General features: G+C 44.9%; 1 protein-coding gene across 5 annotated transcripts; it reads right to left on the reverse strand.

The window, feature by feature from the left end:
* Positions 1–586: 586 nt before the first annotated feature.
* Positions 587–24,902, reverse strand: NDUFA13 (NADH:ubiquinone oxidoreductase subunit A13). 5 transcript variants are annotated; one of them, XM_085638409.1, is made up of 6 exons: positions 24,736–24,899; positions 12,836–12,914; positions 9,289–9,360; positions 7,620–7,689; positions 2,864–2,920; positions 587–794 (listed from the first exon to the last, which is right to left on the reverse strand). In XM_085638409.1, the coding sequence occupies exons 1-6, from the start codon at positions 24,833–24,835 to the stop codon at positions 675–677; spliced, it is 498 nt and encodes a 165-aa protein (XP_085494535.1). In that variant the 5' UTR covers positions 24,836–24,899; the 3' UTR covers positions 587–674. The 5 variants fall into 5 exon arrangements, with proteins under 5 accessions (XP_085494535.1, XP_085494538.1, XP_085494537.1 ...); XM_085638412.1 differs by having other exon boundaries at positions 24,685–24,867; XM_085638411.1 differs by lacking the exon at positions 9,289–9,360 and having other exon boundaries at positions 24,736–24,902.

A 24,902-nucleotide genomic window follows, 5' to 3' on the forward strand; every position in this document is an offset into this window, starting at 1 on the left:
TTCAACCAGCTTGCTACTGCATTTGCTCTTGAAGCTTTAAACAAGCATTTGCAATGCAATAGGTCTCGCAGTTACACGAGTTAAAGCGATTGGCATTGTAAATGACAATGCCAATAGGCATTGTTATTTGCAATGTCAATAGCTCAAACTCGCGTAAATGCGAGACCTAATGCATTGCAAATGCTTGTTAATTGACAGGATCGAATGTCTTCCTTACTTAGGGCACGACAGAGACTACAAGTCGGGTTGCAAACCAATTTAAAAAAATGTCTTTTGTATGCAGCGTTTATTGGCACCCGATCCCAGGTTTGTGCACACTGGACAAAGATGGATTTCCGGGGGTTGTAAAAAAAGTACTTTGACTGTTGTTAATAATCGTCTGGCTAGCGGATATCTCCAGACAGGACATGTACAGTTTCTTGAAGAAAGGGAACACGCCAAAATTAGGAGAAGTAAAACCTTAGGAGGACAAATATTTTTTTTTTAGATACGATTTTTTACATTTTTTCCAAGAATGAGGAACTCTCACTTGAAAAATATGTTCGCGTTCATTATTTAAAAAAAAAAAAAGTCGTGAAACATTAAGAGCAGGAAAAGCTAGTTTATCTTTAATAATATTACACATATACAACATCTGGCGAACGCCGCTGCCACGACTTCCCCAGTCTTCAACTTTACACGTAGCGCTGGAAGCCAAAGCGTTTATGCACCAGCTCTTCCCGGGGGCGGAGATTGTACATCTCATTGATGAGCGGAGGGACCCAGCGGTCAGTGTGGAAGGCAGACTCCCCAACCTGCAGGTGAAACAAGGAGCGACCAGCTCATGTAGAATTATTGCAGCTGTAACAACATATTTAACAGTCGAGTCGTGCCCACCCAATGCACTCACTGCACTTCTCTTCACTTCCAGAAATACCGCAATGTATACTCTCTCAATAGGGCTGACGGGACACCCAGGAACCTCTGAAGAAACCCACTAGCTTCTTTGCAACAACTGGTATTCTTTCAGGACACATCCTCTCAACACACACACACACACACACACACACACACACACACACACACACACACACACACGCGTGCAGTGCCTGATAACACATCAGGTGAAAGCCTTTAATATTCAGCAGGGTGCAGGTGGTTTCCAGTGCTCTGCACCGGCACATAATTATCCACACTGGAGCTTGTGACCGTGTGCCACATGGAGGCGCGGTCTGTCTAATTTAAAGACTAGGAACAAAATACTGGTTTATTAATACAACTAAAGCAGAAAAACAAGCCTTGGAGACATTGAAAAACAATAAAGACATAATAATAAAGCCAGCAGATAAGGGAGGTAGTATTGTTCTGATAAGCAAAGAAGGCTATAACCATCAATGCCTTGACCTATTGTCAGACGAGAAATTCTACCCTCCAATCACTACGGATCCCACAGCAAGACTACAGCAGACAATTAAGATTATGGTGGAAGAAGCCGAAATCAACAGATGGATATCGCGTGATGAAGCGGAATTTTTGAGAACGACCTCACCTAAAATACCATACTTCTACTCCCTCCCCAAAATACACAAGGAGAGGAGACCACCTCCAGGTCGCCCCATTGTGTCGGGTATAGGATCAGTCCTAGAACCGCTCTCACAATTTGCGGACCATTTTTAAAACCATTGGTCCAACAAACACCTACCTATTTGAAGGATACTCGCGACCTACTAAATTTCCTGCAGAATGAAAACTTCTCTCCCGAAACAATGCTTTTAGTAGGTTTCGATGTAGAAAGTTTATACACCAGCCTACCCCAACAGAAAACTCTTGAAACTTTAGAGACAATACTCTTTGATCAAAACTGGACATACCAAAACCCTAGACATTTCATCCTACAATGCTGTACCATGGCTCTTACGGAAAACTATTTCGAATATGAAGGGAGACTTTACCAACAGCGACACGGAACTTCGATGGGGAGTACCTTTGCGCCTAGCGTAGCAGGACTCTACGTTAGCGCATTTGAACAAATGTACATACAAAATCCAATAAACCCATATAACACCAACATCCGTTTTTGGAAACGATACATTGATGACATCATGGTGATCTGGGAAGGTGACCAGGAAAGTCTTAATAAATTTCACCAATGGATGAACGCACAAGATGAATGTCTGAAATTCACCTACACAGCTAACATGCAGCTAGATTTTCTGGACCTCACCATTTACATTGAAGATGACACCATTAAAACACGAACATTCTTCAAACCAACTGCTAGAAACAGTCTCCTTTCATTCAATAGTTTCCACCCACGCCCACTGAAAGAAAACCTACCATACAGCCAGTTCCTACGGCTCAAACGTAACTGCAGTTTTTTAGCAGAATACAAAAAACAAGCGGACGACTTAAGTTCCAAACTGCTAAGAAGAGATTATCCAACCAGAATTATCTCGAAATGCAAGAAAAGAGCTAGGAACCAGCCAAGGGAATGTCTACTCCAAACCACATCAAGGAACCCCGCAGACGATACACCGACCTGTGTCACCACCTACAGCACAGCAAGCAACGCTGTTAAGAAAATAATTAACAAAAACTGGCGAATTCTGATCTCTGGCGATTTAAAATGGCAAAAACCTAGATTTGCGAATAAGAGGACCAGAAATTTGAAAGATATTTTGGTGCACACACGACCTTCAGCTCTGCCAAAACTGAAAAATACCCTTTGGGATCTACAACCAGTCACAGGTCACTACCCATGTGGACAATGTTCAGTGTGTCATCTCACGACACCAACTAAGATTATCCAACTGACACCAAATCTAAAATGGACTATAAAACAGCACACCAACTGCAATACAGCCTTTGTAATCTACATGATTACCTGTCCGTGCAATCTCAGGTACATCGGAATGTCGTGCAGGAAAATAAAGGTGAGAATCTGTGAACACAGAAGTAATGTGAAATGCAAACGTGAAACTACCAAAATGAGCCATCACTACATTGAACAGGGACACTCAGTGGATGATCTAAAATGGATCATAATCGAAACCTTGGTAGGATGCAAGAACAATGCTGAAAGAATTCTCTTTGAAAGAGAACAGAGGTGGGTCCACCGCCTCAGCACAGACACTAAGGGTCTGAACGATAATATACCTTGGCTCACTTTCAAATAATGTACAAGTCATCTGACCAATTGCTGCAAATTGATCTATACGCCTAAAAGTGGTTTTTCTGACTCGCTCTTTACTCCCCTTTCCTCCAGATTGGAACGTATATACACACAGGCCACTTCGGCATTTGATGTACCTTATCCTCATAAAATATCTTTCTGTTTTATTCAACCATGCACAGTGGTTATACCCCTTTCAATCCAAAAGAACATTTGTCAGTTACATTTTATTGAACACTCTTTACGAACATTTCTGAAGTCTTTTGTCAGTTTTTACACACAGGGTTAAAAATCGGCAAGACACGGGATCTCGTTCACCACGAGTCCTGTAAGCCAGCGTCAGCACAAGTCGTGCTCAGCCCGCAAAGGAGGTACGGAAGGACAATCCCTCTGACGATCAAGAAGCCGCTTTCAAGATCAACAATCTAACGGTATCCGTAATTTCCCATGCCCTTGTCTCCCTTTCCCCCTCCCTACCTTCCCTTCCTCATCCTTTCTTCCCCTTCCCCGCTGCTCTACAAATATAGGCGAGACGCTAATGCTGGTAAGGCTAAGCCGAAATACGGACGCGTTTCAAGGTAATCCGCCATTCCCTCTTTTTGATTGTGGTTCGCATTGAGTTCAAATGTTTATACAATCATGAAGTATACTAATTGCAAACATTGCCCGAATTACAGAATGATCTTTCTTATTGAACTGTTCATGTTGACAAGTTAGCGCAGAGCTCGGCACGACTTTCGTTATTCCAAACAGTTTACAGACCAAGGGAAACATATCAAAGAATATGTCCGGCACTATGATCTACGTACCGAACCAATAGATATGTATTTCCATGGTTTTTTCCTTACAGAGTATATCAGAGATTGGCCATTGTATAGGTTGCTCTACAGTATCACAAAGAATTGCCATTTTATTTATCCACTAATTCTCTTCACCTATTTTTAAAACCCAACCAAACACCAAATATGGTGCTCGTATCATTGATGGTCTCTTATTATTTCTACTCATTTCTCTACAGGTAAGAATACTCTTGAGACATTGCTAGCTATCATATTTATGAAGACAGCCTTATTTTAATTTCGAGAACTGGGCATCACCAGCTCACACTACGAATAGGTCCTGAAGAATGCCCCACGACCCCCTCCTGGGGCACTAGATGGGCAGAAACATGTCGACCTTTTGATATGGACACCTAAAGTGCTCTGGTTACATAATCTAACCCACAGCACCACCACTTTTAATAGTCTCCCCACACACCCACCAGATTAAATTTTACTCCTTGAGGGCAGTGTGGGCGTGATACTTTTAACCTCACCATCATCACTTTTGCACCAAGATTACTGATCACTACTAAGAAGCAGTGGTTCCCTCCAGGTGGAGGCAGCATGACAAACAAGAGACCCAATGATAATGCTGGCGCGTATTCTAAAGGCGGAGAACCAAGATAAACCGCCCATACCACCCTAAAATACGCTATTGAGGGTTCTCATAAACACCTATTCAGGTGTTATAATTTCAAATTAAGATTTAAGAACCCCTACTTCTAGTTACAAGTGATCCATTCCCCTCTTGATTTATGTTATTAATACAATATACATTAAAAATGTCTATTACTGGTCAACCAAGCCACTCTTATAGCTGTTGGGGTCCTGGAATAGTCTGAATTAACGAGCTTGTAGGAGAGATAGTTAGTTGTTAGGGTGGTACTATTGTTGGCAGCACTGGCAGGGGCCAGTCCTCGATGTGTGCCAAGATGGGATACGCTGCCTTGCCTACAAGAGATCTACCTGTCCTACTAGTTAGTATATCGTATTCATGTCACACTCACCAGGTGTATTAGGACAGCAATTTACCTTTCTATTCCTCAGCTGCTCTTCCAACCTCTCTTACAGCTGGTCGACTACCGCAGTGGATTCCTACCTCCACTCCAGGGATATGGGCTCCACCCTTATAGCCACAGGTTAAAATCTCAGCAGGTCCACTCAGTATTTCATTCTTCCAAGATCGAGAAAGAGAGCACCACCAAGTTGGCCAACAATAAAAATGCTTCATTTGTCATTAGCACCAAGAGAGTTCTTGGAGGCGACTGTGCACTCTTCAAACATACCCAAAGTGTTAGCTTCAAACACTTTTTCTTCCAAATGTATCGTTTAGCAAACAGCAGGGGTAAATCTTAAGGGTATACATGACCCAGACAGGACCATTTATTCAGTGTTCCAGAAGTAGGACTGCCGGTCAGGTGGCAACGACCCTAATGCCACTAGAAGTGTAGAAGTAGTACGAGAGAGACATGCAGTACCAAAAGAGTTTTTTTTTTTTTTTAGGAATAAAGGCCCAAAGAGTTCTCTGTATCTTTGGTTAGTTTTTATTGAGAGCATCAGGATTTAGAGCCTGATGTGAAAAGAAACAGCTGACACGTGTTTCACCCCAAAGTGGCTGGCACGCCACGGGCTTTCTCAAGGCAAGGATCAGAATAAACAATGTTCGGTCTCGTTTTCGGAGTATACATCACACAAAGAAATGTATTTCAAAAGTCTCTGCCGTTGTTCCGGGGCCGCATTCTGTGGGCCCACGTATCACCACCAGCTTCATGCTTTGGTTTACAAATTCCCTTACATTTTGATAATATCGGTCTTATGTTCATTCCGGAAAAGAGAAAAAAGGTGCCCACTTTCCCTACGCTATCCTTGTTCAGGGGGTTCAAGATACCACTAAAGGCTTGATGTAAACTCAATGGTCATCTTGAAGACAGGAAGTATTCACATGACCCGCGTTTGTGATGAAGGAAAGGTGAACCGGCACAAATGGACATGGAGATGCTGAAGAGTGGAGTTCACATGAAGGAGTACATGGGAGAAGCAGAAGACCAGAACTCCAAGTTTAAGGCTACTCAGCAATACCCAAGGGCAGGAGGAGGGGCGTGCTTGGGTGCATGATCACGTAGTAAGGTTTTATGGTGTTAGGAGCACTAGGTTTGTACATTTAGAGGTGTATGTTTCCGTAACGTGGCCTTGTGAGTTGAAAGCTCTCCAACTCAAATTCTAGCAAGGACAAATAAGCCTTCCCTCCATCTGGAGTCAGAATGAAGCTCCCGTAAATTGAACAAAACCAGTACCTCTCCTTTATAGGACATAAACAAAATAGAAAGTGCTGTATGAAGTTAAAAAAAAAGTTTCCACTCTTGCAGGTACTATAAAGGAGGGAGGCCCTCCATAAGTTTAAGGACACCTCACAATCAGCATCATTGCGACCTTCTTTTGTGGCTCCACTATGGGGGGGGGGGGGGGGGGGGAGGAGTCATGTCCCATTGGAGGCAACCAACTACAGCAAATCTTAGAAGTACAGGCATCTACTGAGCCAAGCAGGAGCTTGTGGCTTCCACTCGGAAGCATCAAACTTCTCAACTGGCTCTTGCGGAAGGGCTCGAACCGACAAGAATGGTGCTGGTTCGCTTATTCTCTATTAGAAGGTGACCTTCAACAACAACCACCACAATTTTACCAGACCAGCAAGTCTAGCGACTTGAATTATCTACTCAACCCAATGGTAATCTGCTGGACTCGTCAACTAGATTCAAACTGTGATCCTAGGCAGATATTTTAGTGTTTTTCTTCTTCATTATCAGACATCAGAGCAACTGTCAAATAAGAGATCAGCATATTTCTTATTTAATAGACTAGGCTTTTGCTCCACGTAGAATACAAATTGAGCCTACAAATAGGGTATACATGACCCCCAACTTGCCTCCTAGGTCACTAACTGCTTTATCATCAGGACAAGGGCAGGAACGTTTCTCAGTTCATGTTTAAAAACCGTTTTAATAATTATATTACTAAAGCATGATGTGGTAGCATACTGTCACTTACAGAGCGCACATTTTCAATTGGAATGTACACAGACTATCCAACCAAAACAGGTCAACTGCTAATACTGTGTATCAAAAACAATGTGCGGAAATTGGGTTTTAGCAAAAATATTAATTATTTACACATCACTAAGCAAAGCGTTATGCTTTGTTTTGATCCTATTAAAATCTTTGTTTCCCTCACACACTTACAAAGTAGGTTTTCCTAACTACTGAAATATATTTTGAAATATTTGTACAGTTCATTTATAAGTTATTTAAATGTTGGGTGTTAGAAAAGAACAATCCCGACATCCCACAGCCTTCCATTTAAGACCCCTTCCGCATGATTTTTAGACAGTTCAATATACAGAATCCTCTAACTTTGCAGTCAGAGATGGAAAAGTAAACACCAACCTACGGGATAAAATAAGAAGAAAATTTTAAGCTGACATAAGCCGACAATTGAACTCCATATTTGAATCTACCCGCCATAGCGAGTGGGTAAAATGATTTCCTCAAGGCCTGCACCATCACCACAACCAGACTACACTAAAGGACTACACGACCGCTCTGAACTGGATGACTGCTCTCAAGAAGTATGAAGAGACAAAAATCACAAACCTTCCAGCCAGGAACATCTTTCATAATTTTAGCTTCCTCTTCAAGATTCTCCCGCATCTGCCGCAAAACACTGGGAAAAAAAATTCAAAAGAAGTGTAAATCTCAAGCAAAACGTTTGAGTGAAGACTCGCCAGTTAAGACACCACATGATCAAAAACTGTAACAAAGCACTTCTTATGCACAAATTATAACTTCCTGCTCAGAACAGGACCCACTTTCCTTACTAATATCGTCCTGAAAAGAAGATTGACGAATTAGGAGCTGCAAAGATATAAGACCTGTATTCTAATCAAAACTACAGGCTTCAAAACATCGTGGGATCCGAGAGGAACAAAAAAGAGCTAGTGGAGTGCTTGAATGAATCTCAGCTACTGATAATGACTTTGGGCCCCAATAGTCCTTTTTTTGCTTTTTATACAGTGCGCCACTCCAGACAAGGATGAGCCATAAGCAAGGAGTCACGGTTCTGACCCAAAACGAACCATATAATACTAAGTACCAGGTCACGTCCCCTCCTAACAGGTACAGAGGCATGCCCACGACTGGTTTCGGTCTCTTAAATTATTACTCTTGATTGTTTGAAAATAGTAAACACAATGGTTGCATCCTCTTTGATTTGGGAATTCGCAGTGTAGTTCTATTCAGGGAAAGGGAACTTCATTACAGCGAGCCTACAGAAAAAGCAGCTGTGAAACCCACGCACCACTTTAAATTTACAGCTCCGACAAGCATAGGGATTTACCCAAGAAAACACCAAGTGAAGTGTGAATCAAAATAACAAATACTTTAGCACCTATTAATCAAACAGTATCTCAATACTATATTGCAAGGCTTGCTTATATTCATCATTACACATTAGAAGGAAATTCCACCAGGTCCAGAAATGAATAATCTTATTTCATGGCAGGTTTTCCCAATCACGGGCTTTGGGATACGTACACCCTCCCATCTTCTTGTTAGATTAACAAGACAAAACAATCACTCCTGAAAGTGAGAAGGCCTGCCTTGCATGGACCTGCACAGAATGGATGAAGACTCAAGTCATTACACTCAATTCCTTATTTTTGCCTACAGGTGGTTGAACAGTCTTGCCAAGATTCTCAGCCCCACTTTTTACTCTGCCTAGAAAACAAAAATATGTTACAAGGAAAAAGTAATCTTTACTGGAACAAGCTTTCTAAATAACCAAGGGCAACAGGTTGCATATTCAGAACCTCACGTGAAGGAGGCTCCTGTGAAACTACAACTAAAAGCTGCTAGCATCTCACTAACAGTCTCGTTCTCTTTCTATCTTGTTCCCATTACTGCTGTAAACAGAGGTTTGCGTCTCGAGCAGGACACCAAGATCTGCAGAGACGAAAGGACAACTGTAAAATCATTTGAGGAAAAAACTGCAGATTACAGGTGTTGCACCTTGGATCAGGGATAGCATGGGGTGATAATACATCATCCCACGCGGTAATACCAGCCCAGGCCAACCCTGCACCCAGTAATACTGGTATTCATTGGTTTGCTATTCATACCTTTAATAGTGATTTAGTTACAGTGGGTCCAAAAGTCTTTGCAAAGTGATACTGTTCCTATATGTGCCTGATCAACCTCAAGATTTGTCTGTGTCACTACGAACCGTACCAACAACTTGAATACTAGCCACAGTAATGAAACCCACCTTCGGTCAGATTCTGCTAGCAGGAGGGGCATCAGTGCCACGCGTGTCTCTAGATCTTCAATCAGCAGGCGCCTGGACATGAAAGAGTGTAGGGGCAGTGGGTTATTTCGAAGTCCCCTATTTCTGGTTCTGCCACAACACACAATTGTGATTTTCAAATCCTAGAAAAAGGCTTACTTACCTGAAACTATTGTTCTTGCATAGATTCACATACAGCAAGTCCACCGTCGCACTGAATGTACCCTGCCGTCAAAAAATACTAAATACAACCTGTCGATTTAAGTTATGGTTTGTAGCATGCATGAGCACAGTGCAGGACTCTCGGTAGGAAAACTGCACTCCATGGTACCAAAGATAAGGATGCTAGGTGCACATGCTTTGGGTGTAAATGTGACGGGGCTCTTTGAGGTTGTTTTTTCAAGTTCACGAGCCATTGGCAAGCACACTCTGCACCCCTGGTCCTTTACCTACACCAACGTTTTATTTATTATAACTACTAAAAACAGTTCACCGGCTTCAATTGGAAGGGAAATTTATTGCAGATTCCTAATACAGGAACTGGTTTGCAGTCCGTTGTTTGTCACCAGGACTCAGTATGGAGAAGGTTTAAAGGATAGCGAAATCTCCAGCTTAGCTCCATTTAATTTGAGCTTGTTGTGACACATTCAATGTTCAACTATTTTAGAATCACTGTGACAGGGTCAGTAATTTGGCCGCCAGTCTGGATCGAAAGACTTTAAGTAGCAGAATTAAAAACAGCATATTTCAATTTCTAAGAGAGGGCTCCCAATGTCAAAGAGATGCGCCATATTTCACACTTGAAGGGCATCATTTAACAGACACTTTTTATGTAGTTTGGCCAGAAGAACAAACAAACAAACAACCGGGAAATCTACTGTTCTTGCTTGCTGCTCTAAGTCGCCATTCCAAATATGAAGGTATGTGAGAGTGTAGACGATGCCGGAGTAGAAGCAGCCAGGTTAAAAAAGGGGTGCGTAGGAGGTTCTGTGCAAGGAGCTCATCTCATGCAAGGGGAGCATGAGACCTGGAGAAATGCAAATCTCTGTATTCCCTGTCAATCAACATAAGTAACAAACATTTCCATGAAGTATTTTTACTCCCAGGAGGATCGCCTACATCTCATGATATCATATGGGCTTAAATAGCACGTCTGTATAGAAATTAAGCTCTACAGAAAATACTATGTTTTTTTTTAACTTGAGTATTATAAAAAAAAGAACATATTTGGCAAGGGCAACAATTTGCTTATATGGCTTTATGATATATTAAGAGGGTTCAGTAACGTAAGAACGAGGCTACTGGAGGTATTGTTGCATAATTTCCTGATCATTGCCCACTGATGAGCTGCCCGTCTCCTTTCACCACAAGCTCTCCCAATGGGGGCTTTGCAAAGCACTTCACAGAAGAACTCACTTTTAACTATATGTGGTCACCATCTGACCCCAGTTCCCAGAGACATGTTTTCTCCTTGGCCCAGTAATAGATCTGTCACGTGTGCCAGGAAGTAACTGGGCTATAGAGGTTATCTCAGCCTCAAGACTGGTCTTAGAAACCTGGGACCCAAAAAACCTTAGGTGTCACCTATTCCTCAACCCTGCGTATAGCCAGAACTTCATATCCCTTTTATACGCCCTCTCACTTTCTTCTCTGCACCACTTAGTAATGTCTGGGCAACACACTGTTGGGTTACAATTACCCACAGGATACAAGTAACAGGTCATTTGATCCTTTTTAAAAGACATGGCCATCAAAACTCGGAGAGAGGGGCACAAGCCCTACACAATAAGTACATATCCTTATTTAGACAAAAGCTGTGTAGGTTTAGAAAAACTGAATGTGTGCTCCATCCTCTACGGCAAGGAGAACTGGCTCCGCTGGTAAGCTTTCCTAAGAGGGAGCTACTACTGTGTTTTTGGGGGGGGGGGGGGCGGGGGGGGGGGGGGGGTATAGTGGTTGGACCAGATTGTGCCCATTATACAAATTCCAGATTTGACTGGGATTGAAATGAAGAGATTGAGCTCTAAACTTGCAACACGTTTGTGATCAGCACTGGGCTTAATGGGAAATTGAAATATTGCACAGTCCTAGATGGCCAAGTTCAGCTTTGCTTTGATGATCCTGAAGGCATCAGAGATGGCCACATGAGTTTGGCTGCTGCTCTCTGCTTAAGTCCTCCATTCTTAAACAATTTAAAAAATAGCAAAACTTAGGTGCAGAAGAGGGCGGCAACCTTCAGATACTAGTCTTTGGAGCCCCATGTTTGAGCAAGGCATCAGAGTTGGTGGGGTCCTGGGGTGGGGGACGGTGTTGGTGGCTGGGGGATTGTACCTTCAGACACATACTACATGCACCATACATAAAAGTTGTCCAGCGGTCTACTCTCTGAAAATCCGTTGAAAAGATTACTAACCAGCTTTAGAGTACAGCCAATGTGTATTTACATTTTCCTCTACAGTACGCACCATATGAGACTTTAGGGTCAGAGTACTAACAATGAGCCGCTTCAACAGTGGCACTCCAATGTCTGGAACCATCCCTGCTACAACAACAGTCTTTAAATTCATTATATGATCAGAAACAGGAAAGTGTGTTAAGGTTTACTTTCAAAAAGTGGAAAATACTGAGACATGGAACACGTGTCCTGGTAACGTTTCTATCAAAACTGACATGGGTTTGGAAATCTGGGTGATGGGAATCAGTCAAAAGTCAGGCAAAAAGGATCACAAATCCCATTTTAACATTAAAAAAGTTTTCACAGGCAGGACGCCACACTGGGGTTTGAAGAAGGAGGAAAGTTACTCATACTTTTGCATTTGATGAAGAAAACCTTTTACACAGCAGTACAATATTTTTTATTTAAAAACGAAAAACATTTTTGCAATTTTTATTCCGCTGCTCTACTTCGAACAGAGGAAGGGATGAACATGACAAATTAGTGAATGCATTTGGCGGCCTGGAACATTGTGATACAATTATTAAACATAAGGATCCACCCCTGGAGGAAGAGGAACAAATAATCTGGGTATAGTACACTGAGGTAATGACGGGTGCATGTCCCAATAAGACGTGTCCCAAAAAGACCCTCCCTTTGCATCACACATAGCACTTTATCATTAGTGCTCCCGCGTTGTCGTAGGTCGTAGCACGCCCCGTCCAGCAGCGGGGCGGGAAGACCCCTATGATGAAGCATGACACCATGGGCCATTCCCGGTGAGTGAGGGGTATTTAAACAACACTGTGTGTGCCCAACCATATTGGGACACGCACCCGTCATTACCTCAGTGTACTATACCCAGATTATTTGTTCCTCTTCCTCCAGGGGTGGATCCTTATGTTTAATAACTAATTCCTTGTGGAGGATGTATCCACCTCCAGTGCCCGTGCAGGGCTCTTCCTCTACACTCCCCAATCCTGTTACTACTAGACATTGTGATACAAGACAGCCTGCCAGAAGACAATTATTTACCACACTATCCCATCACACAAGTTGTCCTACATATTGAGACATCAAACTGGATACGGTTACCTTCTCTCCCTGTTCCACTTGAATACAGCCCAATATCCGAATATGCTCATGCCAATCCCAATAGCAAACATGGAGTAACCTGCACAAGGGAAAAAACAAGCTCTGTAAAGATCACTAAAAGGGAGTCCAAACAACAAGTAGAAGGTCAAGAGAAGACCTCATCTTAAAACACAGATGTTAAAGAGGCGACGTAGAAATTCTGTTCATCTATCTACATTAGTCATGAAGTGATTCACTATTAAATGCTAGCAAATGGTTTGTCATTATAGATACACAACACTTGTTGATTAAGAGTGGACTAATGGTTGGGCAGAATAAGACCAATATTATTTTACTCTGCAGCGATACAGAAAATTAGCATTTATCAAATCCCTGTTGTTGGTATTTCTTAGGGAAGTTAGCATTGAAACAGGAGAGGTTTGTAGATAATTATAAACTAATTGCTATTGTGTTGTTCTAACCATACATGAAGATCTAGGTTTCGGTGAGTTTTGTGGCAACCAGGTTGACTGCATGGGAATAGTACTCCAAGCGAAAAGAGTCTCATTGAATTTCCAATAGAGGTTGTAATATATAATGGGCTGTTCTACAGAACCATTGCTAAAGAGATGGTGAACAATGTGCTAATTTTAACTTTGAGGAAGGCCACTCGTCTGACCTTGGAGGAAAGAACATACCAGTGAACTGAGAAGGCAGGACAACGAAATCTGTGAAGATGCGTAGATGGAGTTAGTGTCTGTGGTGAGGACATGTGCCAGTAAAATCAGACTGTAAGGGGCAGAGGAGGAAAACCGCGAACAGAGTATGTGAAGTAGGAAGGGGCAATATCATCAATTGTTCCAATACGCTAGGTAAGGAATTTAAAGTGCGAAAAATGATACATGTTAAGCCACTCTGCCTGGTGCTAGTACAAACAGCCTGAGGCAAGGTTAGTAACGGCAACACTCCCACACTGTGCGCAACTATCTGTCTCCTTATATGCCATTCCTCTGATTAACTGCTTCAATATGCCCTCCGCTCGATTCCTGGGAGAAACTGGAGGATACCTTCAACCCGCCTCTACACGCACACACCTTCTAGAGGTGCCCGAGGTCCCAGGGCCCGCTAAACTGGAGGTCGCGTGCCAGCAGGGCTGTTGGCGAGGTAGGAACGGCGGGCGGCGGCAGCTCTCGGTTTCTGGTTGCGGGGGTCCTGTGGAGGCTTCCCTCTCCCCCTCGTTCCTGATTGAGCTGTGGTGGTGCTATTGGCGGCCACCTCCGTCCGTGGGGAGACAGCGAGCTGCCCTGTCGGCGGCCTCGTCGGGCAGCAGCAGGAAGGTGGACTGAGAAGCAGGGGCGCTGTTGATCGCGTCCGACGGCCGCCGTGCTGACCATGGGAAAGCGCTGGTTCCGCGTCCTCTGCGCCACCGGACACTGCCCTGATCGCCGTGAGTAGCGTGCACGCCCCGGTGGCCATTTTGGGTCACGCGGGAGAACATTGGTGGAGGCGGCTTGCGGGAGCCCTCGACAGACATTGCTCATCCCTACTTAACCTGGTGGTAGGAGACACTCGCATTGGGAGCCCCCCCAAGGAGAGCATTGCTCCCCCCGGCTCACTGACTACGTATCCTGCTGGCTGGAGCCACAAGCGTGAGTGGGACTGTAGAGAGGGCCCGGATGCAGCAGTGTTACCCCTCGGCAGTGGGTGATTACCCTTGATCCCTACCTGCTTCCCGTTGGCCCCCTCTTTTGCTGCTCCCCTCATCAGCCAGGGTCTGCACGATCGGCGGCTGGATCGGGTCACGTACTTCTTGTTCTGTTGCCTACCCCTGCCTCACTCACCCTCTTGCCTGGAACATTGTGTGGGCCGGTGACTAGCACTGGAGGGTGCCACTTCCTTCACTACGTGGTGGGGCCTGTAATCATTTGGGGCAGCGATTGGGGACACCACCGCCTGGGGGCCTAGGTACAGAAGGGCCTCATTGTCACCATGACAATGGACAAGACCGGTGGGAACTCGGCTAAACACTTTATAAATATACAGGTCCTGGGGCCTCTGCTGCGGCGCCTGGGGGAGCACAGGGGGCTGCACCAGACATACCGGACAATGCTGCGCTTATGGCCGCCATTACGCAGTCCAGCTCCTCCGACAAGAACTGCGGAATGCCGTGGCCCGCATCATGGAGACTGAGATGCGTATCTCTGGCGTGGAGGATGAGGTTGCCACTCTACAGAAGCGGGTGGCCACCCCTGAAACGTCCCAGCGGGGCCTTGAGACACACGTGGAAGATGCAGAGGGGAGGGCCAGGCGTAACAACCTCCGCTTCGTGGGCTTCCCGGAGGGGTGTTTCCGGCCAGGCTGCGGGTGGTGTATGGATCCCGCGCCCTCTTCTTCGATTCACCGGAGGAGTTGTTCCAATGGACGGATGAGACTGTTCACTTACGTCCTCGTACTCCGCCTCAGCGGGAAACAGACTCCTCATCTAGAGAGGTGGCTTGTAGGCAGCCGCAAACGAAGCCTAAAGAACGTAGACGCTCCAGATCCAATCGTCGTACCCACTCCTGCAGTGAATCCTCCGGGCTGGTTCGGCCTCCTGATGGACTACATCGGTCTCCTGATTGGATGGAGCGATTGCAGCCCTGTGTATCTTTGATTTTGTTACCTGGTTCGGAGGAGCCCAAGTGAAGGCCGGCTTCTCTGTTGGACCATCTGACAGAGGGAGTGCCTGCTGACATTAGGCTGTGAGTTGGGGATCCATTGGTCGAGGTGGGCCGAGACTGCCCATTGGGGTCTATGGGCCTCACCCGCCGCGACAGATGCTTCATTGTTTTTGAGGTATGGGGTGGAGGGGTGGTTAGGATGTTGTCTTTGTTTTTGTTATCAGGTCGCACTATGCTACAGTACTGTCAGAGTACAATGCATGCACCACATGATTCCTTTGGCACCAATGCTTACTATCACAGACTTCCATGGCCGCTCCATCTAATGGTGCCCCGGGGCCTCCCAAGACTCTTAAACTGGTTAGCTGGAATGTTAGGAGGGTACTAGATACGATCAAGCGAGGGGCCATTCTCCAGCAGGCGAAGAGGGCCAGGGCCGACATACTTATGTTACAGGAGACACATCTTATGGGCTCAAAGGCGCTCTGCCTCCAGCGGTTTGGTTCCACTCGGGTGTTCCACTCAGGGTTTGTGCAGGGGTCCCCAGGGGTGGCAAACTTGATTCACCGCCAAGTTCTTTACACACATGTTAACACGTGGGAGGATACTCAGGAGCGATACTTGTTCCTACAGGGCTCAATTAGGGATGAATCAGTAGTGCTGGGCTGTGTCTATGTCCCTCCTCCGCTTTCCTGGGGTCTCAGAGTGGCTCATGATGCTGTGGGCGGATATGCCGGATGGCTTATCCGCGGTGGGTGGCGACTGGAATGATGTGATGGACGTTTCCCAGGATCGTTGGAGGCTCAGGGGCAATGTTACTGCTCACCAAATCACAAAACTTTCCTCATTGGTGTCAGGTCTTGATTGGGTGGACCCCTGGCGCCGGCTACATAGGGATGTGCAGGGATACACGTATCTTTCTGCCGTCCACGACTCCTACTCTCGCCTGGACTATTTATTTGTCCCCCGGACAGCTGCTGGTCGGATATTGGAGGTGGATATCCTCCTGCGGGGTCTCTCTGATCACTCGCCGATCACTGTTATGGTACGGATGCGCTGGGCAAAACAGCCCTTCCGCTGGCGTCTCTCGACGTAGAAACCCCAAAAGCCAGATTATAGGGAGTACATAGAGTGCTTTCGACCAATACTTGACGCTTAATGTGGGTTCGGTTTCACAGGCCGAGTCTCTGTGGGAGGCCTTGAAGCCCATGATACGGGGCGTAGACATATCGTGTTGCACGGCAGCCCGTAAGACCGGAGGGAGGCTCTTCTACAAGCAGAGTCCAATATTGCAGATCCAGATAGCCGTAGCAGGGGTACTGAGGGCACCCGCATACACCATCAGTTATTGCTAGCGCAACAAAATTACGCGGCTCTTCTTCTGGATGAGGCCCGCCTTACATGGCTGGCAACGCGTAGTAGAGTGTACCAATGGGGGGATAAATCGAGCACAATGCTCCATCGGTTGTGCAGGGGCTGCTCCACTCCCAGCCCCTCCCAGGTATAGTGGGCCCGACGGGGGAGCCCCTTACAGACACTGGTGCTATTGCTGAGAGTTTCTCTATGTACTTTGCAGAGCTCTATGCCCCCAAAGAGTGTCTTCACACAGATGTGATTGGCCGTTTTCTTGATGATCTCCCGCCATGGGCTCTGTCCGATGAAGCGAGTGCAGGGCTGGATCTCCTGCTCACGGAAGAGGAACTAGGCGTGGCCCTGGGTGACCTTAACTCAGGCAAAGCTCCGGGGCCCACCGGGTTTCCTTGCGAATTTTTTAGGAAATACTTTTTACAGCTTGGACCCCATTTCCTTAGGGTGGCGGAGGAGTCCCGGGGAAGTCTTCCCCGTGATTGGATACACGCGCAGATAGTAGTGTTCCATAAACCTGGCAGGCCCACAGATCAGCATGCTGCATATCGTCCCATTTCTCTCTTGAACGTTGAGGCTAAAATATTGGCCAAGGAGATAGCCAACCGTTTGCGCTCCCACATCACTATATTGGTACACCCAGACCAAGCCAGGTTTATGCCCCAGAGAGCTACCAGACAGAATATTAGACGGGCACAAGTGGCTGTTGTGACCATTCGGGGGCTCAGTGAACGGGCAGCGCTCCTGCTGGCTAATATGGACAGGGTATTTGATTCCCTCAGTTGGGTGTATCTATTCGCGATGCTGCGCAGGTTAAATCTTGGACCGCGCTTTCTGTCCTACTTTCCCCCCCCCTCTACACTGATCTTACCGCGTCGGTGCGTGTTGCTGGCTCTACTTCCTCAACTTTCTCTGTTGGACGAGGTACTTGGCAGGGCTGCCCGCTTTCGCCGTATTGGTTTGCCCTGGCGGTTGAGCCTTTAGCCGCCTGGGTACGTATGGATGAGCAGGTGACTGGCTTTGAATGGGCACATGGTTTGTCGGATCGGATTGCTTTATACACAGACGACATTCTCTTTTTTATTACGGATGTGGACCGGACGTGGTCGAACCTGCTTCGTATTATGCAGGTGTTTGGGAAATCGTCGGGTCTCTACCTAAACCCCAGCAAGTCTACTTTATGGCTTCTCGGGTACGCATCAGATCCTGACTCCTGGGCCTCATTGGTTCGGGTGGTCCCCGGCGGGATTAAGTATCTTGGGGTATTTTTGTCAGACACACCCACAGTGGCATGGGAAAGTAATCTTGTTCCGGTCTGGGAACGTGTGAAAGAGGATCTTAAGACATGGTCACACATGCCATTGTCTATTTATGGTAGATCGGCCATCTTTAAGATGGTCTCACTCCCCCGGCTATTGTATCAACTGCAGAATTATCCATACCCGATCTCCCCTAGATGGTTCAGGCAGGTTAATGCTGCCCTGGGTCAGCTTTTATGGGCGGGGTGAGCGGTAAGAGTCGCTTTGCGGACCTGCTTCCCCTCCACATATTGCGGTGGTCTGGCGATTTCTGACTTATCCTACTATATAGCATCCCACCTGCTTGTCCTAAACGAATGGTGGTACGGGGGTAGGGATGACCCAGCCTATACCCTTGAACAGCGTCTTATGGGGGATGTATCTCTCCACACGATTCTGTATTCTGCGCAGATATGCAATTTCCTGCCACTGGCAACCCAGGTGGTTTTCCAGATTTGGCGACATGTCTTGCGGAGGATGGGGTGGTGTAACACACTGACACAGGAAACTCCCATTTAGAATAATGGCCGCTTGCCACAACTAGCTACTCTGTCTGGGTTTCTGGGATGGGATAGCATTGGTATCTCAACCCTGGACCTACAGAACAATTCCCAAATGTCAAAGACCCAATTTTACAAATATCTCCAATTTTGTCACGCCCTATCTCCTTGCCTAGAGGGTTTGGAGTCTCTGGACGAATTTAGTCCGGTAGATGCGAAGGTATTTATGGGCGACCTTCAAGACCACAAGATCTCTAAGATTTACCAATCCCTAGTTACTCACTGCTCCCCGACATTGCAGAAGCTTAGGGAGACCTGGGAAGGGGACGCTGGTTCACTGGACTAGGAAGACTGGACGGAGGCCTAGGCCTCTCCACGGGGGGCTGTCATAGCGGTGCGCCCGCACCGTGTCCAATTTAAATACCTCAATCGGGTTTACTTTACACGGGTTTGCTTGTGGAGGGCAGGGCTTGTGGCCTCTGCAGTATGTCTTAGATGCGAGCGGAAGGAGGGGACCCTGTTACACACGATTTGGCACGGTCTCTCCTTGTCAAGGTTCTGGAGAGGGGTTCTGACCTGTCTCTCGGAGGTGTTGGGCTGGGACATGCCTCACTCTCCGAAATTAGTGTTTCTACACATCATGGAGGGAATTGGGGGCAATATTTATAAACGCCATCTTATGCTGCTGGGGTTTACTCTGGTATAGAGAGACATTGCTAGGGCATGGAAGGCGCCAGTGCCGCCTTCAGTGTCGGCATGGAATAAGGGACTGGACTTTTGTATGGGCCTGGAACTCCCCATTTTCACCGCAAGGGGCTGTCCGCAGAAACATTTTAAAATCTGGAAGCGTTGGGCGGACTTCCGGGGTTTGATGCTTGAACCGGCCTCGGGCCCCTCGATTTAATTTAACTCTACTATGCGGGTGCGAACTGTAATTATTTATTTTATAGTATATAGTAGCGAGCGGTTATGGTACAACCTTCATGGCTCGGTTGATCTTGAGAAGCTGTTAGTGCGAAGGGGGTGGGGGTTGTTTGGGTGGGTTTTCTGTGGTTCTATTTATTTGTATCGCTTTGTATTTTTTCTTGATTCTCATATTGAAAAGTCAAAGTCACAATGATATATGTTTATTGTGCAGATGTCCGTGGGTTACAGGGCCCTGTTCTATATATGTCATTTGACAAATAAAATTTGTTTAAAAAAAAAAAAATGAAACTTTAAAAACAGGAACTTCACAAAAGAAGCGCTAACGAAAGCAGAATGAAATACCTGAGCCTTTGAGCAAACAATTAACCGGTAAGCTGCTTGAAAACAAAACACAATGGAGGTTATGAGGAATCCATGCTAATGCACCACAACACCCGCAAGGAAAGATCAAAACTTACCCAAACGAACAAGAAAGCTGATCGTAACGCCCATTTAAAGCCTTATGTGTGCAAATGGAAAGCCGTGGTGCTTCCAAAGGTCCGATAACTGAAACGCTAATATTCACCCTTGTGTGTACAATCAAGAGAACAAATGGAATCCGGGAGCCATCTGTAAGTAATCAGTGGTGTCAAGACGCACCATACGTGCACAATCAAATAAAAAAAAAAAAAGACCCAAATAAAGTGTCGAAAACTAACACAGAATACAACAATGAAAAATGCATAATGCGAATTTCCTTGAGTTTTCAAAACATTTCCAGCATGCTGACAGTTAAGATACAAATGCCTGTAAGCCAAAATTAACAAAGCACAAAAAGAATTTGAAAATTAAACAAGATGTTATTCTAAGGCTTGGGGCCGCACTGATGCCAGCGAGGGAGGAGGGTTGTAAAGTGGGTGTAGGGGAAGCAAACCATATATATCTAATGGCTGAACTCAATTGCGCAATGTGAAACCAGAAAACCTGTGATAAATCCCAGCTTCTACACTTGAACAAGTTGTGAGACCCTGGGCAATTGTTTTATTTCAATTTACCTTCTGTTTCTTCATTATCACATATAAAAGGACCTTGAAATACATGACTTCAGGATGTGTTCTGTACAAAACCATCTCCAGGGGTTGGATGTAATCACCAACGTCAATATCAAGCATGGGGTGGGAGGGGGGGGGGGGGGGGAAAGCATCAACGTTTCTAAATTCATGTTTGAAAACCATCACTTAAAATATATATACTGCTGAATGCACTGCTATAATTTGATTTACTAAGGTGAAATGGTTCCGCAGGTCAATGAACTACAATTTATGAATTTTGAAAAGTTAATCGTATTTTTACATGTTTGCTGTTTTTAAAAATTACGGTGTTCCTAAAGTTAAGGCCTAGTTACTTCCTATTGTTTAACTGCAATTAACCTTTAAATAAGCTTTTGCTTTATATTGAACACTTATTTTAATGTTAGCGCTGAGTCGAGTAAGTGCTGTTGCTGCTCACGGGGCCGCATGTATAGGTCAGGAGGGGCGCATGCGGCTCCCAGGCCATACTGTGAGTATCACTGTTCTATGATGTTCAGGTATGAGACGAAACACCCTATTTGTTGAAGGATGGCAGCAATGACGGGAGGGGGTGTGAGCAAGGAGGCAACAGATGGCCAGAGATGGCCCAGAAATAAAACAATGACTGAAATTACAATCAGCAGCGCAGGAAGGACGGCAGCAATGACGGGTGGGAGGGGGGTGCGGGCGAAGAGGCAAAAGATGGCTAGAGCTGGCCAACCAAAAGAAACAATCAGTGATGTCCACTGGGAGGAAACTAACCACCCAAATAAAGGATAGATGGACACTACTGACCGACCACAGTAAAGGAATTTTGAAAGTCAGACAACCGACCAACCAGAAACATGGGCGTGTTGAGAAGCCCATAGACCGATTACAACCTGCCTCGCAGAGCAGCACTGCCCAGGCTCGACCTAAAAAGTGGGTCCACCTCGTTCTTGTACCTTACAAATGATTGATAAAGGAGTACCAATGAGATGGATAGTAATCACACTGGCAATGCATGGCCCTACAAATAAGCTATAGTACACTGTGCAATTCATTAAGAGAATTGTCTTAAAGCCCTAGAAAACACGCCTTGTTTAGTGCACCAATCGAAAACGTGCTTTCCATTATACAGCACACTTGTCTGGTCTTGGCTTCAACTCTTTATGTCTTGGCTAAACAGCCAATGCGCCATCTTGAAGAGGCATGGCCTCTAAAGCATAACACTGAAGTCCTGGCTCCCTGAGCAAGGTCATCCAGTGGTGTTTTTTTCTTTACGTTCTGGTACCTTTGTGTACTGAAACTTAAGTCAGGTAACAGCACCACTCTGTTCAACCACTCGACAACAAAATTGTTTCTCACAAAGGCCAACAGGCACTCCCCCACTTGTGAGCTACATGTCCATTAATGCATTGCAGCACATTGTTGGGGGGGGGGGGGGGGGGGGGGGGGATAAACTGGCATCTCATCAGCAGAATGGAGTACTATATAAATGCAAGTCAAATATTTGTAGTCAATTTGCACACAAAAATTACCACCGCCACTAGCACCACATTGGAAACAAATATAGTACATGAGCTATTGAGGCAAATGCTACAGTCCATTCACGCCAACGTTAGGGTAACCAGATGTCACAAATTTGCCAGGACACATTTTTTCAAGTACAGTCCCGGTGCTTCTCAGAGTAAATCCGACTGATGCACTGCCCCGTCTTAAAAGAGTGGTGAATCAGTGTTGACTAAGACCCTCAGTCAATACCGAACCTCACCAGCCATTCTCTGCATTTCATCGGAGCACGGGTGATGAAGTGATGATATTTAATTAGAAAATCTACTGATTTTATCTAATAGCGTATAACAGTTCCTTGCACAATTCTAATACTGGGACACTTGAAAGCTTTTAGGTTCCATACTTAGGAAATTCAAATATTGCTATAGAGTGTTTACAACGATCACTGCACTCCTTTTTCCCTATAGAAACACAGAAAAGTTTAGGTTGTCCTGGCCTTATCACTTGCAGTCTTGTAGATTTATTTTTATCACTAAATATGAATTATAAATCCCAGAAAATGAGAAAAAAATAGATTGAACTATTTATGATACATATGACATATTGTGATCCTCACTGTCGCCTCCTTGTGCTAGTCAAAACTTTTTAAAATTTAACAAACAGTACACTGTCAAAAAAACTGATCATTCTTTTATCTGTTCATATACTTCTCCTATGACAACAGGTGTTGTTATCGTAGTCCCTCTGCACCCATGAAGGGTGCCAAAAGTCCTACTTCTGTACAAGCCATCTTCGTTTAACTCTGAAAATATGGTCTTCCAAGTGAACACTCTATAAGTAAAATTCTTCAGATTTTTACGTAAAAAAAAAAAGAATTGAAGAGGACTAAACTTTTTCTTGCTTAGACTTTCAAAACTCTATTATTTTGCAACCAAAAAACATTATTCTCTCATCCAGTGACGGGACATGTACCAATTCAGTGGCTTACAGGGGTGCGCAATTCCTATTGCCCGACTCCCAAGACATATTGTTTGGGGTCGCGGACAAAATGTTTTCAAGTTTATTTTGTCCTTGGGACAAGAAGGCCCAACCACCTGCAGCACAAACCCTTTGGCTGCCAGTTTACAGTATCAAATTATAGGTCAGGGAATGGCATTGTCTCAGGTAATATAGGTGCCCGTATGTTAATGCTGTTCAAATTTGTTTTCATGGTTCATTAATACAAAGCTTTTCTTATTAGGGTGCGCACTCCAAGGAAATTTTGTAAGCTTGGACTGCACTTCTGACAGTGGTTCTGGTGTAAACATGTGTCCGCGTGTTTGAAAAGGTTAACAATATGAAGCTACATATACTGGTCCTGAAGGCTCTCCAAGTAAATGCAAATATCTGCAGAAGCTTGAAAGTAAGATTGATGATCATTTGCTTTCAAAATAAAATGATCACAAAAAAATGAAACTAGGAAAAAAAAGTGTTGCTAAATTTCTGTGAAATTGTACATAACATTTCTTTGAAGCATCATTTAGTAAAATGTGTTGATGCATGCAAGTATTTCCAAAAAATATACATAATGGAAAATCAGAGCGACCAGTTTCAACAAGATTATGGGAACCAAGAAAATAAACAAGCATTGGCAAAGCCAACAGGTATGATATTGGTGGTCTGCCTTTTGGTTTTGTCAATGCGTCTTGTTTTGATATGGATTTTGTAAAACTGTGTGGGAGCTGCCAAGCCCTTGCCAATATAACAAACATCGGAAAAAAAGCATCAATATTATTTGGTCTCAAAAAGCAAACATTGCCAAAGTAGTCCCTGGCACTACACAAAACTACTTTGTGTGCCGATATACTACTAGTTTAGTAGGTTTGCAAAGACTCAGAAGGGGTTTCCAACCCTGGAACATTGCTTGAAGCTACCTCCAGCCCAGTAAGTAGATCTGCAGAATGTGGCAAAATAAGGAAACTGCTAGAATTAAAACCCTACTATAGTATGAGCCCTGGCATAATCAAAAAGGCTAATTTCAGATCTTTATTATAGTGGAATTGCTGCTATAGTTTGCTGCTGCAGCAAAGGGACAAGTATTTTTTTTATATAGGCTAAGTAGATTTATGAAGCAAACTGTCCCATGGGCAAATTGATTATTTTTTTATTACACTCCACACCACTGGATTTAAAATTCTAGTATGAGTGGAGGTCATATCCATAACACCAAAGTGACTTTCCTACAGCTCTGCCAAGCCTACCATGTCAATGAATGACTGCCTCTGTCCATTTATTTTGTATTGCATTCTGAGACTTGCATTTTTATATTACATTATTAAAACAGCGGTACTACCCGTACTCTTTTCCTCTGCATCAGAAAAAAACAGCAGGACTACAAATGTCTGAATTAATGGCCAAACAATTAATGACACTTGAAGCAGGTGTCCACGTATTGACCCCAGTGCGACCTATTCTCTCTGTCATTGCATACACGAAGGTTTTGCACCTTCAGAAAATTGCATAGGGTGTGATAGGGTAAATTGGGTTTCCACACATAAGTCCAGGACTGGATATAGCGACCATTCTGAGGACAGGTACCTTAGCCGGCACTTCCCCTGTATAGAAATCCTGGATGTCTCCCTCACATACCAGAGAGCCCCCTCCGAGGCAGGTGTCTCTTGTAATCGATAGAGCCGTACCCCCCGGGGGGCGGCATGTCCTGCTTCACCTTCGCAGCCATTGCCGCCATCTTGGCTCCGCCGGACAGCCGCTGCGTGACGTCACGCGGCTCCCAATTCTAGCCGGCTAGTATCCGG

The sequence above is a fragment of the Triturus cristatus genome, chromosome 12 (assembly GCF_964204655.1).
Source record: "Triturus cristatus chromosome 12, aTriCri1.1, whole genome shotgun sequence".
Lineage (NCBI taxonomy): Eukaryota > Metazoa > Chordata > Amphibia > Caudata > Salamandridae > Triturus > Triturus cristatus.